At 48.6% G+C, this 17,917-nt stretch overlaps 1 protein-coding gene across 1 annotated transcript in view; it reads right to left on the reverse strand.

Annotated features, from left to right (window-relative positions):
• SFT2D1 (SFT2 domain containing 1) overlaps positions 1-17,917 on the reverse strand; it is a 246,834-nt gene that overhangs the window by 49,539 nt on the left and 179,378 nt on the right. Inside the window, exon 5 of the mRNA XM_069234485.1 lies at positions 13,847-13,882. Within this exon, the coding sequence (XP_069090586.1) occupies positions 13,847-13,882 (36 nt within the window). The remainder of the gene's footprint in view (positions 1-13,846; positions 13,883-17,917) is intronic.

The raw sequence follows: 17,917 nt of genomic DNA on the forward strand, positions 1-17,917 counted from the left end.
CACCTTCCGATGCATGAGTTCACCATCATTGCATGACTCGTGCAGGTCTGTTATTGACATCTGTTTCCATTAGACACAGCATGGATCAACCCTGTACTCTGAGATGGGGACATCATTCCCTTGCACAATGTATAAGAATTGGAAAATTGTCAAAAATCAATGGAAAGGGGAGCAGAGTTCCTGACCTGCCTTCGAAGCTGTGGAAGGAAAGCAACTGATGTCTGCACGCAAGGGTCGAGATTCAACATGGCTCTGCTCCAACACTTCCAGGGCAGAATTAAACCAATGTGGAGCAGTGCAGCACGCAGTAGCATTGCTGAGAACATTTCTGGAACCAGACTGGTGCCTGGGGATGTTCTAAAGGTGAGGAATTTGTTATCAGAAAGACTAATCAGCAAAGCAGTCTTGCATTAGTCGTCTAGGTCTGCGGGTTCATGTCTAGTGATGAATGTATAGATCCACTGAACCTGTTTTTAGTCCTTGATTTTGCACCTAAATTGGCTTCTTAATTTTTTTCATTTTTGAATCGATTCATCAAGTTATATTTATTAGTGTAATGTGTTTAAACAACTGTTCAATAAACATTATCTATCTAGCTAGGAGGAGACAAAAGGACCGAAAGGTGTCTGCTGGTTTTAGGCTGGTGGCTGTTTGGGCACTAGAGGCCTGAGGTTAACAGGTCACTTAGGGTACTAAAAAAACTGCAGACTTCTTGTCCTTTTCCATTTGTTAGTAGTTCATAAAGCCAGTGTTAGAAAACATTCTGGTTCTGGGGGCTTTAGACTACCAGCAGCATCCTCCCTGGTCCAGCCACTAACCACAGCAAGGTGGTGGTGGAGGACCTTTACGAGAATGAGAAGCTATGGCTAGAATGACAGCCTGGCTGTCTCTCATGTCCTCTAGGTCACCTCCTTTGGCCCCGACTGGTGACTGAAGCAATGCTAGAATGACGCTCGGCCACCTGAGGTAAAATGAACACCTCCAATGTAAATGCTCCAGTTATGATGTCTGCCATATACTCAAGGGCAGAGCTTGAACACATAATTATAATTCATTGACATTAAAGTAAACTTCCATGGGAAGTTGTCTGACTGTTAGTTCAGCTGCAAGAACCTACAACTGAGATAAAGTTAATTAAGGCTTATGTGAAGACTCTTGTGAAGGACACATGTCACCTTCTATAAAGAGAGGAGGATGCAGAGGGATTTTTTTCTGCAGCAATGCTGGTTTTAAATGCATTCTTGAAAAAGGCAAAGGGCCAGAAAGTGCAGCTTTTCACTGAAGACTGGGTATCAAAGGCCTTCAGACCCAAGTGGTTTCTCTATTTTATTTTTGTCAAGTGTGCTCATCGGGCCAGTGTGCCACCTCCTTGCCACAAGCTTGTGAGCTATTGTAGCGCATTTCCTCAACAAGCTGTGGGGAGAGGGGGAGTGTTTGGAATCAGGGGAGATGAATGTATCAGAGTGCTCTGACCTACACAGTGTAGGCTTGACTAAAACAGTGTTGTGCTGTGCAGGAGTCCTGAAAAGAGGGGCTCGTCTTCTGGGACTTGCCTGCTGAGGCCTGCCCTCCACTTCCCATGAGGTGAGGAAATCTGTTGACAATTACATTGGTAATCTTCTTGCTGGGAAGAGCGCCCTTCTTTTGAGTTGTGGACTCCAAACCTTTTTTATGTGAGCTGACTGGGCACCAATGTCGTTTCAACCTTAAGCTCACTGGCACACCAGACATTTCAGCAGAAGGTCACAGGGTGGGGAACATATTATTGTAATACCTGTGAGAGGTGTTTTGCATGCAACTCTTTCAAGTTATAATGATAGGACAATGGGTAATCCGTGCAGTTTGGGGGCGGGTAGTTTTGGGCATACTGCACAAATGTGTTTGGAGAGTGATGTTTGTTGTTTGTGTAGATGTGATGTTTGGGTTGTAAAGAGTGTTAGCAGTCCAAGAGTGGTATGTGTGGTTACTGCTATGTATGTGGTGGACATGAAGGCCATGGAAGTGTTGCTTTGAAATGACAGAGGCTAAAGTCTAGAATGAAGCGCAGGCATAATTGAATCTCTCACTGTTGAATATTAAAGATTAATGTGCAAGGTCAAGAGGAGTACTGTGACAGTTAACTAATCAATTTATCTTTCTGAAATGGAAAAACAGCTATACAGTAGGAGCAGAGACCATGCAAGAGTGATGCTATAAAATGGCCTATCATACTTCACAGCAGAAGGTTCATCTCGGTCATGAAAAGACAAGACAGTTAAATTAAGAACTGCAATATGGGTTCTGAGGAATGCATTGCCTTGAGAGGAAGAGGAACCTTCTCACTGAACCAATATTAAGCATCTGGCTGTACTCATCTATTACCTGTGCAGTACTTACAAAAGCTATGGCAGCACTAACAGGACATAAAGAAATAGGTGCATGCTGGCCCTGCAGTATACCCACCCACCCAAAGGTGAGCATTTTTAGCTGGAAGGCAACTTCTGTAACAACCCAGTCGGAAAGCACCTTGGAAATGGTCGATGATGCCGCATGATGTAGGAATAGGACCATGGTAGCAGACAAAAGTCCCATTTATGGGTTCCACACTGGAATCTTCATTGGCAGACATTAGTAAGTAAAAACACTCACACGCCAACAGACAGGTAGGACCAGAGAAAATATACAGGGAACTGCTTTGAAACGTAGCATAATCTATAAAGACAACAGATGGTGTCCACTGCTGACAACTGCATGCTTCTTTTGCAATATTCCCCAAACTTTGCAAAAAACATATTCAAAAGGAACAGCTAACACACACTCGATTGAGTAAGACACAGGACAAATATTTGGAGTTCACTTATAACATATCCTGAAGCTAGAGTGCCACCGCAGGCATTGGGCAAGTACATAATCGCAAAACTAAACAAGGAAAAAAACAATCTTTTCTGCAACAGCACAGGACCAACTGCCAGGTCCCGACAAAATTATCCTAAAAAGCCATTTTTGTCACGCATAGTTACAAACCACAAGATAAACAAAAGAGAAGAAATTAGGCTGCTGTAACCTGTTGCGTGATGTAAATGGTGATGCAGAAACAGTAATGTGAGGTACCAGTTTTTGGCTTCAACACCTTTTATAAAATAGTTGCTAGGTCTGGCAACTTAAATGGAGTAGACAGATAATTTTGGATGAATAAAAAATATAACATGGGAAGAGAAAACTAGTGTAGGAAGTTGGCTCTGTATGTGCTATTTCAAAGTAAGGAATAGCATGCACAGAGTCCAAGGGTTCCCCTTAGAGGTAAAATAGTGGTAAAAATAGATAATACTAATGCTCTATTTTGTGGTAGTGTGGTCGAGCAGTAGGCTTATCCAAGGAGTAGTGTTAAGCATTTGTTGTACATACACATAGACAATAAATGAGGTACACACACTCAGAGACAAATCCAGCCAATAGGTTTTTATATAGAAAAATATCTTTTCTTAGTTTATTTTAAGAACCACAGGTTCAAATTCTACATGTAATATCTCATTCGAAAGGTATTGCAGGTAAGTACTTTAGGAACTTCAAATCATCAAAATTGCATGTATACTTTTCAAGTTATTGACAAATAGCTGTTTTAAAAGTGGACACTTAGTGCAATTTTCACAGTTCCTAGGGGAGGTAAGTTTTTGTTAGTTTTACCAGGTAAGTAAGACACTTACAGGGTTCAGTTCTTGGTCCAAGGTAGCCCACCGTTGGGGGTTCAGAGCAACCCCAAAGTCACCACACCAGCAGCTCAGGGCCGGTCAGGTGCAGAGTTCAAAGTGGTGCCCAAAACACATAGGCTAGAATGGAGAGAAGGGGGTGCCCCGGTTCCGGTCTGCTTGCAGGTAAGTACCCGCGTCTTCGGAGGGCAGACCAGGGGGGTTTTGTAGGGCACCGGGGGGGACACAAGCCCACACAGAAATTTCACCCTCAGCGGCGCGGGGGCGGCCGGGTGCAGTGTAGAAACAAGCGTCGGGTTCGCAATGTTAGTCTATGAGAGATCTCGGGATCTCTTCAGTGCTGCAGGCAGGCAAGGGGGGGATTCCTCGGGGAAACCTCCACTTGGACAAGGGAGAGGGACTCCTGGGGGTCACTTCTCCAGTGAAAGTCCGGTCCTTCAGGTCCTGGGGGCTGCGGGTGCAGGGTCTCTCCCAGGCGTCGGGACTTTAGGTTCAAAGAGTCGCGGTCAGGGGAAGCCTCGGGATTCCCTCTGCAGGCGGCGCTGTGGGGGCTCAGGGGGGACAGGTTTTGGTACTCACAGTATCAGAGTAGTCCTGGGGTCCCTCCTGAGGTGTCGGATCTCCACCAGCCGAGTCGGGGTCGCCGGGTGCAGTGTTGCAAGTCTCACGCTTCTTGCGGGGAGCTTGCAGGGTTCTTTAAAGCTGCTGGAAACAAAGTTGCAGCTTTTCTTGGAGCAGGTCCGCTGTCCTCGGGAGTATCTTGTCTTTTCGAAGCAGGGGCAGTCCTCAGAGGATGTCGAGGTCGCTGGTCCCTTTGGAAGGCGTCGCTGGAGCAGGATCTTTGGAAGGCAGGAGACAGGCCGGTGAGTTTCTGGAGCCAAGGCAGTTGTCGTCTTCTGGTCTTCCTCTGCAGGGGTTTTCAGCTAGGCAGTCCTTCTTCTTGTAGTTGCAGGAATCTAATTTTCTAGGGTTCAGGGTAGCCCTTAAATACTAAATTTAAGGGCGTGTTTAGGTCTGGGGGGTTAGTAGCCAATGGCTACTAGCCCTGAGGGTGGGTACACCCTCTTTGTGCCTCCTCCCAAGGGGAGGGGGTCACAATCCTAACCCTATTGGGGGAATCCTCCATCTGCAAGATGGAGGATTTCTAAAAGTTAGAGTCACTTCAGCTCAGGACACCTTAGGGGCTGTCCTGACTGGCCAGTGACTCCTCCTTGTTTTTCTCATTATTTTCTCCGGCCTTGCCGCCAAAAGTGGGGCCTGGCCGGAGGGGGCGGGCAACTCCACTAGCTGGAGTGTCCTGCTGGGTTGGCACAAAGGAGGTGAGCCTTTGAGGCTCACCGCCAGGTGTGACAATTCCTGCCTGGGAGAGGTGTTAGCATCTCCACCCAGTGCAGGCTTTGTTACTGGCCTCAGAGTGACAAAGGCACTCTCCCCATGGGGCCAGCAACATGTCTCGGTTTGTGGCAGGCTGCTAAAACTAGTCAGCCTACACAGATAGTCGGTTAAGTTTCAGGGGGCACCTCTAAGGTGCCCTCTGTGGTGTATTTCTCAATAAAATGTACACTGGCATCAGTGTGCATTTATTGTGCTGAGAAGTTTGATACCAAACTTCCCAGTTTTCAGTGTAGCCATTATGGTGCTGTGGAGTTCGTGTTTGACAAACTCCCAGACCATATACTCTTATGGCTACCCTGCACTTACAATGTCTAAGGTTTTGTTTAGACACTGTCGGGGTACCATGCTCATGCACTGGTACCCTCACCTATGGTATAGTGCACCCTGCCTTAGGGCTGTAAGGCCTGCTAGAGGGGTGTCTTACCTATACTGCATAGGCAGTGAGAGGCTGGCATGGCACCCTGAGGGGAGTGCCATGTCGACTTACTCGTTTTGTCCTCACTAGCACACACAAGCTGGCAAGCAGTGTGTCTGTGCTGAGTGAGAGGTCTCCAGGGTGGCATAAGACATGCTGCAGCCCTTAGAGACCTTCCTTGGCATCAGGGCCCTTGGTACTAGAAGTACCAGTTACAAGGGACTTATCTGGATGCCAGGGTCTGCCAATTGTGGATACAAAAGTACAGGTTAGGGAAAGAACACTGGTGCTGGGGCCTGGTTAGCAGGCCTCAGCACACTTTCAATTGTAAACATAGCATCAGCAAAGGCAAAAAGTCAGGGGGCAACCATGCCAAGGAGGCATTTCCTTACACAACCCCCCCCCAAACGAAAGAGGATGAGACTAACCTTTCCCAAGAGAGTCTTCATTTTCTAAGTGGAAGAACCTGGAAAGGCCATCTGCATTGGCATGGGCAGTCCCAGGTCTGTGTTCCACTATAAAGTCCATTCCCTGTAGGGAGATGGACCACCTCAACAGTTTAGGGTTTTCACCTTTCATTTGCATCAGCCATTTGAGAGGTCTGTGGTCAGTTTGAACTAGGAAGTGAGTCCCAAAGAGGTATGGTCTCAGCTTCTTCAGGGACCAAACCACAGCAAAGGCCTCCCTCTCAATGGCACTCCAACGCTGCTCCCTGGGGAGTAACCTCCTGCTAATGAAAGCAACAGGCTGGTCAAGGCCATCATCATTTGTTTGGGACAAAACTGCCCCTATCCCATGTTCAGAGGCATCAGTCTGCACAATGAACTGCTTAGAATAATCTGGAGCTTTGAGAACTGGTGCTGAGCACATTGCCTGTTTCAGGGTGTCAAAGGCCTGTTGGCATTCCACAGTCCAGTTTACTTTCTTGGGCATTTTCTTGGAGGTGAGTTCAGTGAGGGCTGTCACAATGGATCCATATCCCTTCACAAACCTCCTGTACTACCCAGTCAAGCCAAGGAATGCCCTGACTTGAGTCTGGGTTTTTGGAGCTACCCAGTCCAGAATAGTCTGGATCTTGGGTTGGAGTGGCTGAACTTGGCCTCCACCTACAAGGTGTCCCAAGTAAACCACAGTTCCCTGCCCTATCTGGCATTTGGATGCCTTGATAGAGAGGCCTGCAGATTGCAGAGCCTTCAAAACCTTCCTCAGGTGGACCAGGTGATCCTGCCAGGTGGAGCTAAAGACAGCAATATCATCAAGATAAGCTGTGCTAAAGGACTCCAAGCCAGCAAGGACTTGATTCACCAACCTTTGGAAGGTGGCAGGGGCATTCTTTAAACCAAAGGGCATAACAGTAAACTGATAATGCCCATCAGGTGTGGAGAATGCTGTCTTTTCTTTTGCTCCAGGTGCCATTTTTATTTGCCAGTACCCTGCTGTCAAGTCAAAGGTACTTAGAAATTTGGCAGCACCTAATTTATCAATGAGCTCATCAGCTCTTGGAATTGGATGGGCATCTGTCTTGGTGACAGAATTGAGCCCTCTGTAGTCCACACAAAACCTCATCTCTTTCTTTCCATCTTTGGTGTGAGGTTTGGGGACTAAGACCACTGGGCTAGCCCAGGGGCTGTCAGAGCGCTCAATTACTCCCAATTCCAGCATCTTGTGGACTTCCACCTTGATGCTTTCCTTAACATGGTCAGACTGTCTAAAAATTTTGTTCTTGACAGGCATGCTGTCTCCTGTGTCCACATCATGGGTACACAGGTGTGTCTGACCAGGGGTTAAGGAGAAGAGTTCAGGAAACTGTTGTAGGACTCTCCTACAATCAGCTTGCTGTTGGCCAGAGAGGGTGTCTGAGTAGATCACTCCATCTACTGTGCCATCTTTTGGGTCTGATGACAGAAGATCAGGGAGAGGTTCACTCTCTGCCTCCTGATCCTCATCTGTTACCATCAACAGATTCACATCAGCCCTGTCATGGAAGAGCTTAAGGCGGTTCACATGGATCACCCTCTTGGGGCTCCTGCTTGTGCCCAGGTCCACCAGGTAGGTGACCTGACTCTTCCTTTCTAGTACTGGGTAAGGGCCACTCCATTTGTCCTGGAGTGCCCTGGGAGCCACAGGCTCCAGAACCCAGACTTTCTGCCCTGGTTGGAACTCAACCAGTGCAGCCTTTTGGTCATACCAAAACTTCTGGAGCTGTTGGCTGGCCTCAAGGTTTTTGGTTGCCTTTTCCATGTACTCTGCCATTCTAGAGCGAAGGCCAAGTACATAGTCCACTATGTCCTGTTTAGGCTCATGGAGAGGTCTCTCCCAGCCTTCTTTAACAAGGGCAAGTGGTCCCCTTACAGGATGACCAAACAGAAGTTCAAAGGGTGAGAATCCTACTCCCTTCTGTGGCACCTCTCTGTAAGCGAAAAGCAGGCATGGCAAGAGGACATCCCATCTCCTTTTGAGTTTTTCTGGGAGCCCCATGATCATGCCCTTTAATGTCTTGTTGAATCTCTCAACTAAGCCATTAGTTTGTGGATGGTATGGTGTAGTGAATTTATAAGTCACCCCACACTCATTCCACATGTGCTTTAGGTATGCTGACATGAAGTTGGTACCTCTGTCAGACACCACCTCCTTAGGGAAACCCACTCTGGTAAAGATACCAATGAGGGCCTTGGCTACTGCAGGGGCAGTAGTCGACCTAAGGGGAATAGCTTCAGGATACCTGGTAGCATGATCCACTACTACCAGGATATACATATTTCCTGAGGCTGTGGGAGGTTCTAGTGGACCAACTATGTCCACACCCACTCTTTCAAAGGGAACCCCCACCACTGGAAGTGGAATGAGGGGGGCCTTTGGATGTCCACCTGTCTTACCACTGGCTTGACAGGTGGGGCAGGAGAGGCAAAACTCCTTAACCATGTTGGACATATTGGGCCAGTAGAAGTGGTTGACTAACCTCTCCCACGTCTTGGTTTGTCCCAAATGTCCAGCAAGGGGAATGTCATGGGCCAATGTTAGGATGAACTTCCTGAACAGCTGAGGCACTACCACTCTCCTAGTGGCACCAGGTTTGGGGTCTCTGGCCTCAGTGTACAGGAGTCCATCTTCCCAATAGACCCTATGCGTTCCATTTTTCTTGCCTTTGGACTCTTCAGCAGCTTGCTGCCTAAGGCCTTCAAGAGAGGGACAGGTTTCTTGTCCCTTACACAGCTCCTCCCTTGAGGGTCCCCCTGGGCCCAAGAGCTCAACCTGATAAGGTTCAAGCTCCAAAGGCTCAGTTCCCTCAGAGGGCAGAACTTCTTCCTGAGAAGAGAGGTTCCCTTTCTTTTGCTGTGTTGCAGTTGGTTTCCCAACTGACTTTCCTTTCCTCTTGGTAGGCTGGGCCATTCTTCCAGACTCCAGCTCTACTTGTTCACCCTGTGCCTTGCACTGTGCTCTTGTTTTCACACACACCAGTTCAGGGATACCCAGCATTGCTGCATGGGTTTTTAGTTCTACCTCAGCCCATGCTGAGGACTCCAGGTCATTTCCAAGCAGACAGTCCACTGGGATATTTGAGGAGACCACCACCTGTTTCAGGCCATTGACCCCTCCCCATTCTAAAGTAACCATTGCCATGGGATGTACTTTTCTCTGATTGTCAGCGTTGGTGACTGTGTAAGTTTTTCCAGTCAGGTATTGGCCAGGGGAAACCAGTTTCTCTGTCACCATGGTGACACTGGCACCTGTATCCCTCAGGCCCTCTATTCTAGTCCCATTAATTAAGAGTTGCTGTCTGTATTTTTGCATGTTAGGCGGCCAGACAGCTAGTGTGGCTAAATCCACCCCACCCTCAGAAACTAGAGTAGCTTCAGTGTGGACCCTGATTTGCTCTGGGCACACTGTTGATCCCACTTGGAGACTAGCCATACCAGTGTTACCTGGATGGGAGTTTGGAGTGGAACCTTTCTTGGGACAGGCCTTGTCTCCAGTTTGGTGTCCATGCTGTTTACAGCTATGACACCAGGCCTTTTTGGGATCAAAGTTTTTACCCTTGTACCCATTGTTTTGTGAAGAGGCTCTGGGCCCACCCTCCTGTGCAGGTTTTTGGGGGCCTGTAGAAGACTCTTTACTATTTTTAGTTTTGGTTGTCTCATCACCCTTCCCCTGGGGAGTCTTTGTGACCCCTTTCTTTTGGTCACCCCCTGTTGAAGTCTTGGACACCCTTGTCTTGACCCAATGGTCCGCCTTCTTTCCCAATTCTTGGGGAGAAATTGGTCCTAGGTCTACCAGATGCTGATGCAGTTTATCATTGAAACAATTACTTAACAGGTGTTCTTTCACAAATAAATTGTACAGCCCATCATAATTACTTACACCACTGCCTTGAATCCAACCATCTAGTGTTTTCACTGAGTAGTCTACAAAGTCAACCCAGGTCTGGCTCGAGGATTTTTGAGCCCCCCTGAATCTAATCCTATACTCCTCAGTGGAGAATCCAAAGCCCTCAATCAGGGTACCCTTCATGAGGTCATAAGATTCTGCATCTTGTCCAGAGAGTGTGAGGAGTCTATCCCTACACTTTCCTGTGAACATTTCCCAAAGGAGAGCACCCCAGTGAGATCTGTTCACTTTTCTGGTTACACAAGCCCTCTCAAAAGCTGTGAACCATTTGGTGATGTCATCACCATCTTCATATTTAGTTACAATCCCTTTAGGGATTTTCAACATGTCAGGAGAATCTCTGACCCTATTTATGTTGCTGCCACCATTGATGGGTCCTAGGCCCATCTCTTGTCTTTCCCTCTCTATGGCTAGGATCTGTCTTTCCAAAGCCAATCTTTTGGCCATCCTGGCTAACTGGATGTCCTCTTCACTGGGGCTATCCTCAGTGATTTCAGAGGTGTTGGTCTCTCCTGTGAGGGAACCAGCATCTCTGACTATTATTTTTGGAGTCAGGGTTTGAGGGACCCTGTTCTCCCTAGATAGGATTGGTAGGGGGGAATTTTCCTCCAAGTCACTATCCTCTTCCTCTGAGTTGCCACCCTCAGAGGGGTTGGCCTTTTCAAACTCTGCCAAAAGCTCCTGGAGCTGTATTTTGGTAGGTTTGGGGCCCATTGTTATTTTCTTTATTTTACAGAGTGACCTTAGCTCCCTCATCTTAAGATGGAGGTAAGGTGTGGTGTCGAGTTCCACCACAGTCACATCTGTGCTAGACATTTTGCTTCTAAAAGTTGGAATACTTTTTAAGAATCTACAACTGATTCTAGAATCTAATTCAAACTTTTACAAACTTTTAAACTCTAAAAGAAATGCTAAACAGGATCTAACACAAGGCCCTAGCAGGTCTTTTAAGAATTTAGAAAACTTTTCAAATTGCAAAAATCAATTTCTAATGACAATTTTGGAATTTGTCGTGTGATCAGGTATTGGCTGAGTAGTCCAGCAAATGCAAAGTCTTGTATCCCACCGCTGCCACCAATGTAGGAAGTTGGCTCTGTATGTGCTATTTCAAAGTAAGGAATAGCATGCACAGAGTCCAAGGGTTCCCCTTAGAGGTAAAATAGTGGTAAAAATAGATAATACTAATGCTCTATTTTGTGGTAGTGTGGTCGAGCAGTAGGCTTATCCAAGGAGTAGTGTTAAGCATTTGTTGTACATACACATAGACAATAAATGAGGTACACACACTCAGAGACAAATCCAGCCAATAGGTTTTTATATAGAAAAATATCTTTTCTTAGTTTATTTTAAGAACCACAGGTTCAAATTCTACATGTAATATCTCATTCGAAAGGTATTGCAGGTAAGTACTTTAGGAACTTCAAATCATCAAAATTGCATGTATACTTTTCAAGTTATTGACAAATAGCTGTTTTAAAAGTGGACACTTAGTGCAATTTTCACAGTTCCTAGGGGAGGTAAGTTTTTGTTAGTTTTACCAGGTAAGTAAGACACTTACAGGGTTCAGTTCTTGGTCCAAGGTAGCCCACCGTTGGGGGTTCAGAGCAACCCCAAAGTCACCACACCAGCAGCTCAGGGCCGGTCAGGTGCAGAGTTCAAAGTGGTGCCCAAAACACATAGGCTAGAATGGAGAGAAGGGGGTGCCCCGGTTCCGGTCTGCTTGCAGGTAAGTACCCGCGTCTTCGGAGGGCAGACCAGGGGGGTTTTGTAGGGCACCGGGGGGGACACAAGCCCACACAGAAATTTCACCCTCAGCGGCGCGGGGGCAGCCGGGTGCAGTGTAGAAACAAGCGTCGGGTTCGCAATGTTAGTCTATGAGAGATCTCGGGATCTCTTCAGCGCTGCAGGCAGGCAAGGGGGGGATTCCTCGGGGAAACCTCCACTTGGACAAGGGAGAGGGACTCCTGGGGGTCACTTCTCCAGTGAAAGTCCGGTCCTTCAGGTCCTGGGGGCTGCGGGTGCAGGGTCTCTCCCAGGCGTCGGGACTTTAGGTTCAAAGAGTCGCGGTCAGGGGAAGCCTCGGGATTCCCTCTGCAGGCGGCGCTGTGGGGGCTCAGGGGGGACAGGTTTTGGTACTCACAGTATCAGAGTAGTCCTGGGGTCCCTCCTGAGGTGTCGGATCTCCACCAGCCGAGTCGGGGTCGCCGGGTGCAGTGTTGCAAGTCTCACGCTTCTTGCGGGGAGCTTGCAGGGTTCTTTAAAGCTGCTGGAAACAAAGTTGCAGCTTTTCTTGGAGCAGGTCCGCTGTCCTCGGGAGTTTCTTGTCTTTTCGAAGCAGGGGCAGTCCTCAGAGGATGTCGAGGTCGCTGGTCCCTTTGGAAGGCGTCGCTGGAGCAGGATCTTTGGAAGGCAGGAGACAGGCCGGTGAGTTTCTGGAGCCAAGGCAGTTGTCGTCTTCTGGTCTTCCTCTGCAGGGGTTTTCAGCTAGGCAGTCCTTCTTCTTGTAGTTGCAGGAATCTAATTTTCTAGGGTTCAGGGTAGCCCTTAAATACTAAATTTAAGGGCGTGTTTAGGTCTGGGGGGTTAGTAGCCAATGGCTACTAGCCCTGAGGGTGGGTACACCCTCTTTGTGCCTCCTCCCAAGGGGAGGGGGTCACAATCCTAACCCTATTGGGGGAATCCTCCATCTGCAAGATGGAGGATTTCTAAAAGTTAGAGTCACTTCAGCTCAGGACACCTTAGGGGCTGTCCTGACTGGCCAGTGACTCCTCCTTGTTTTTCTCATTATTTTCTCCGGCCTTGCCGCCAAAAGTGGGGCCTGGCCGGAGGGGGCGGGCAACTCCACTAGCTGGAGTGTCCTGCTGGGTTGGCACAAAGGAGGTGAGCCTTTGAGGCTCACCGCCAGGTGTGACAATTCCTGCCTGGGAGAGGTGTTAGCATCTCCACCCAGTGCAGGCTTTGTTACTGGCCTCAGAGTGACAAAGGCACTCTCCCCATGGGGCCAGCAACATGTCTCGGTTTGTGGCAGGCTGCTAAAACTAGTCAGCCTACACAGATAGTCGGTTAAGTTTCAGGGGGCACCTCTAAGGTGCCCTCTGTGGTGTATTTCTCAATAAAATGTACACTGGCATCAGTGTGCATTTATTGTGCTGAGAAGTTTGATACCAAACTTCCCAGTTTTCAGTGTAGCCATTATGGTGCTGTGGAGTTCGTGTTTGACAAACTCCCAGACCATATACTCTTATGGCTACCCTGCACTTACAATGTCTAAGGTTTTGTTTAGACACTGTCGGGGTACCATGCTCATGCACTGGTACCCTCACCTATGGTATAGTGCACCCTGCCTTAGGGCTGTAAGGCCTGCTAGAGGGGTGTCTTACCTATACTGCATAGGCAGTGAGAGGCTGGCATGGCACCCTGAGGGGAGTGCCATGTCGACTTACTCGTTTTGTCCTCACTAGCACACACAAGCTGGCAAGCAGTGTGTCTGTGCTGAGTGAGAGGTCTCCAGGGTGGCATAAGACATGCTGCAGCCCTTAGAGACCTTCCTTGGCATCAGGGCCCTTGGTACTAGAAGTACCAGTTACAAGGGACTTATCTGGATGCCAGGGTCTGCCAATTGTGGATACAAAAGTACAGGTTAGGGAAAGAACACTGGTGCTGGGGCCTGGTTAGCAGGCCTCAGCACACTTTCAATTGTAAACATAGCATCAGCAAAGGCAAAAAGTCAGGGGGCAACCATGCCAAGGAGGCATTTCCTTACAACTAGTATTGGAGAACTTTCGCAATGTCTGACATCCTGGTTTGAGTCTGCGTTCCCAAGGTCATAATATGCATAATACAACCAACTGGTACCTTAATCTGTTACGAGTAGAAGTTGAATTATTCCCAATCTTTAAAGACATTTCTTAACATGAAGACGAGAAGACCTGAAACATCTGAGCAATCAATGCATTTCACTTACCCAAAATACAGCACACAGAGTTAACACCAAGCAGGTCTAGATGAAGAGAAACAAAGGAAAGTAAACCTAAAATGAGATTTTACTCTAGGCACTCATATGATTATTCCAGCAAAAATAATTGTAAGAAGAACAAGTTACTTACCTTCGGTAACGAGGTATCTGGTAGAGACTCTATCTAGCTGCAGATTCCTTACCTTAGAATTCCCTGAAGTCAGCTTCGAATCCAGAGTTTTTTCTGAGGAGTAGCCTGCGCGCGCGCCGTCGGGCGGCGTAATTCAGATCCGCGTGCGTCGACCAGCTCTGCGTGCGTCATCAGCGTCGTTGGAGCCGTCTATGACGTCACGGTTGTCTATATAGACGCCGTCTCGGCGCGCGTACGTCAGTTCTTTTCCACGCCAGAAGCGCAGAGTCATGGAAGAACCAACCATTAAGGATTTTACCTCCTTGACTGTTTGAAGCAAAAATTATTTCATGCCTTTAAGAAAGGCAAAAATGCCAAGATCAAAAATATACATATGTACACATAAATACATATATAGATATATATATATATTTACATAAGAAACAATATCCGCAGAGCGGGGAGGCTTGGACGGGTGTAAGGAATCTGCAGCTAGATAGAGTCTCTACCAGAAGATAAGTAACTTGTTAATCTGATAGAGACTTCTAGCTGCAGCTTCCTTACCTTAGAATAGATACCCAAGCTATAACCAATGGCGGTGGGTCTGAAGGAGATTTTTACACCAGGTCTTGCAAAACAGACCGGGCAAAATGCCCCTCTCTTCTCACCTGACTATCCAGGCAGTAGTGTTTTGCAAACGTGTGCAAAGAAGCCCATGTTGCCGCCTGACACATGTCCACCACCGGTACGCCACGTGCTAACGCAGTGGTAGCAGCTTTCCCCCTAGTAGAATGAGCTCTCAAGCCCTCCGGAGGCTGCTTCTTTGACAAACCGTAGCATATCTTTATACAGAGAACGACCCAGCGCGAAATGGATCGTTTCTGCACTGCCCGACCCTTCTTTGCACCAACGTACCCCACAAAGAGTTGGTCGTCCACCCGGAACTCTTTAGTGCGGTCAAGGTAGAACGATAACGCTCTTTTTGGGTCCAGCCGATGGAGACGCTCCTCTTCCTTAGAGGGATGCAGTGGTGCAAAGAAGGTGGGCAGGATGATATTTTGACCCAGATGGAAAGGGGGCACCACCTTGGGGAGGAAAGAGGCACGAGTTCTGAGAACCACTTTTTCAGGAAAGATTGTGAGATACAGCAGTTTTGATGACAAAGCCTGTAGCTCACTAACTCTTCTGGCAGATGTCATTGCCACCAAAAAGGCTGTCTTAATAGTTAGCAGCCGAAGAGAACAGTTATGCAAGGGCTCGAAGGGAGCACACATAAGGAAGGTAAGAACCAAATTAAGATCCCACTGGGGCATAACGAAAGGCACAGGCGGGAATAGATGCACAAGCCCTTTCAAAAACCTCTGTACTATAGGTGATTTAAACAGAGATGGTTGATCGGGCAACTGAAGAAAAGCCGATAAGGCTGCAAGATAGCCCTTAAGAGTCCTCAAGGAGGAACCTTGCTGGGCGAGAGACAAAATAAACAAAAGGATGTTAGACAGAGAAGCAGAAAGAAGATCAATAGACCTCTCTGAACAATATGAAACAAAGCGTTTCCAACGGCAGGCGTAGATCGACTAGTAGAGGGACGCCTGGCTGCCAGAATGACATCAAATAGACCTCGGGAGGGAGGTCATAAACCATCAACTGTCGCCACTCAATCTCCACGCATGAAGGCGCAGAGTTGACAGGTTTGGGTGGAGAACTTTCCCCTGCTGCTGCGACAGAAGATCCTCCCGAAGAGGCAGCCTGATTGGAGGATCGATGCTCATTTTGAGAAGCTCTGGATACCAAACTTTCTGTGCCCAATCCGGAGCCACTAGGATTACTTGGGCCCGGTCGTTCTTGATTTTCTTGAGAACTCTGGGCAGAAGTGGTATAGGCGGAAAGGCGTACAGAAGGCCTGAACTCCACTCGCGATGAAAAGCATCGCCTAGCGAAAGCCCCCTTGGAAACTCCAACGCGCAAAACTGCTGACATTGCGCGTTCTCTGCGGAGACAAACAGATCTAACCAAGGCTCTCCCCACTGCTGAAAGAGTCCTTGCGCCACCTCCGGATGGAAACACCATTCGTGATCCTCTAAGCATTTTCGGCTGAGTTCGTCTGCTCTGACATTCAGCGAACCTGCCAGGTGTTGAACCACCAGGGTCATGCCCTGCTGTTCCAGCCATGTCCAGAGACATAAAGCCTCTTGACAAAGGGTCCATGACCCCACACCGCCCTACTTGTAGCAGTACCACATTGCAGTAGTGTTGTCCGTGAACACCTGCACCACCTTCCCTTTCACAACAGGAAGAAATGCTTTTAATGCTAGCCGGATCGCCCAAAGCTCCAGCAAGTTGATGTGGAGCCCGGATGCCGCCGGAGACCAGTGACCTCTGATCTCCACCTCCCCCAGATGGCCGCCCCATCCCAGAAGTGACGCATCTGTCACTACCGTTAGATCGGGTGGGGGAAGGGAGAGGGGTCTGCCTTTGACCCACTCGCAGTTCACTAACCACCACTGCAGATCTTTTGCATTCCCCTCCGAGATCTGAACCACGTCGGTAAGATTTCCCTGATGCTGTGCCCATTGGAACTTCAGGTCCCACTGCAGAGCACTCATGCGCCATCTGGCATGGTTGACCAACAGGACGCAGGAAGCCATGAGTCCCAGCAGCCTCAGAGTCTGTCTCACCGAGATCCAGGATAAAGGCCACTCCCCTAGATACTCATACCAGTCCTGTTGCAATCCAGATTCTAAAGGGTCCTCAGACCCCTCCCATTCCTCTCCTGCGTCTGGCTGGTCTAAATAATGCTCAGACAATGACCTGGGCCGAATTGGCTCCGTCAAAGTCGACGTCGTACGACGTCGCTCTGGCTCCGGATCATCCGTAATAAGGATGGGGCTGGCGCCGGTGGCCGAATCGTCGACGTCGGACCCGGCGCCGAAGGAGGCCGACTGTGAGAGACCGGCGCCGGTCCACATCCAGTCCCCGGAAAGGGGGGAAGACGCGGAGTAGACCCTGGCGACGGCTCCGCAGAACCGCGCCCGAAACGTTGACGTTCCCTAGACGCCTCGTCGGCCGACGGGCATGGCAAAGACGAAGTCCGCTTGGACATCTTCTTCTTCTTCTTGTGCCTCTTACCTTCAGATGACCTCGAATGCGAGGAAGAGGACTTGGGGCTCCGGGAGCGGTGCCGCGACCTCCTCCTACTGCGGGACCGTGACCTCCGCAGAGTCGCGCCGACCGAAGAGGAATGTCGGGCCGCAAGAAGCTTAAGGGATCTCTCCCTCAAGGCCTTCGGCGCCATGGCCCGACAGTCGGAGCACGAGGTGGAATCGTGGTCCTTCTCCAGGCACCAAAGACAAACTCGGTGTGGATCCGTCACCGACATGGTGTGATGACACGCACCACACGGATTGAATCCTGTCTTTCTCGAAGACATGACTTCAAACAGTCAAAAAAAGGTCGACAAAACGTCGAAGCAGGGTAGCTCTTTCCAAAACTGCGCTTAACCGGCGCGGAAGGAAAAGAACGGACGTACGCGTGCCGAGACGGCGTCTATATAGGCAACCGTGACGTCATAGATGGCTCCAACGACGCTGACGATGCACTCTGAGCTGGTCGACGCACGCGGATCTGAATGACGCTGCCCGACGGCGCGCGCGCAGGGTACTGCTCAGAAAAAACTCCGGATTCGAAGCTGACACCAGGGAATTCTAAGGTAAGGAAGCTGCAGCTAGAATTGTCTATCAGATACGACTTTCTCAACATATAATCAAACTTATAACAAACGTACACACAAAGGCTATTGCAGTTTCAATATACAGTTATTGAAATGCTCCATAAGTAAACTTGCTTTCTGATGCACAACTAGGTCCTATTAATAACTAGAACTACGCCACCCTACGCCTTTCATTGAAATTTAAAACAACGTAGTCCCAATGTTCAGAGGTTGTAGCCCT

This window comes from Pleurodeles waltl, chromosome 5 (genome assembly GCF_031143425.1).
Source record: "Pleurodeles waltl isolate 20211129_DDA chromosome 5, aPleWal1.hap1.20221129, whole genome shotgun sequence".
NCBI classification, from domain to species: Eukaryota; Metazoa; Chordata; class Amphibia; order Caudata; family Salamandridae; genus Pleurodeles; species Pleurodeles waltl.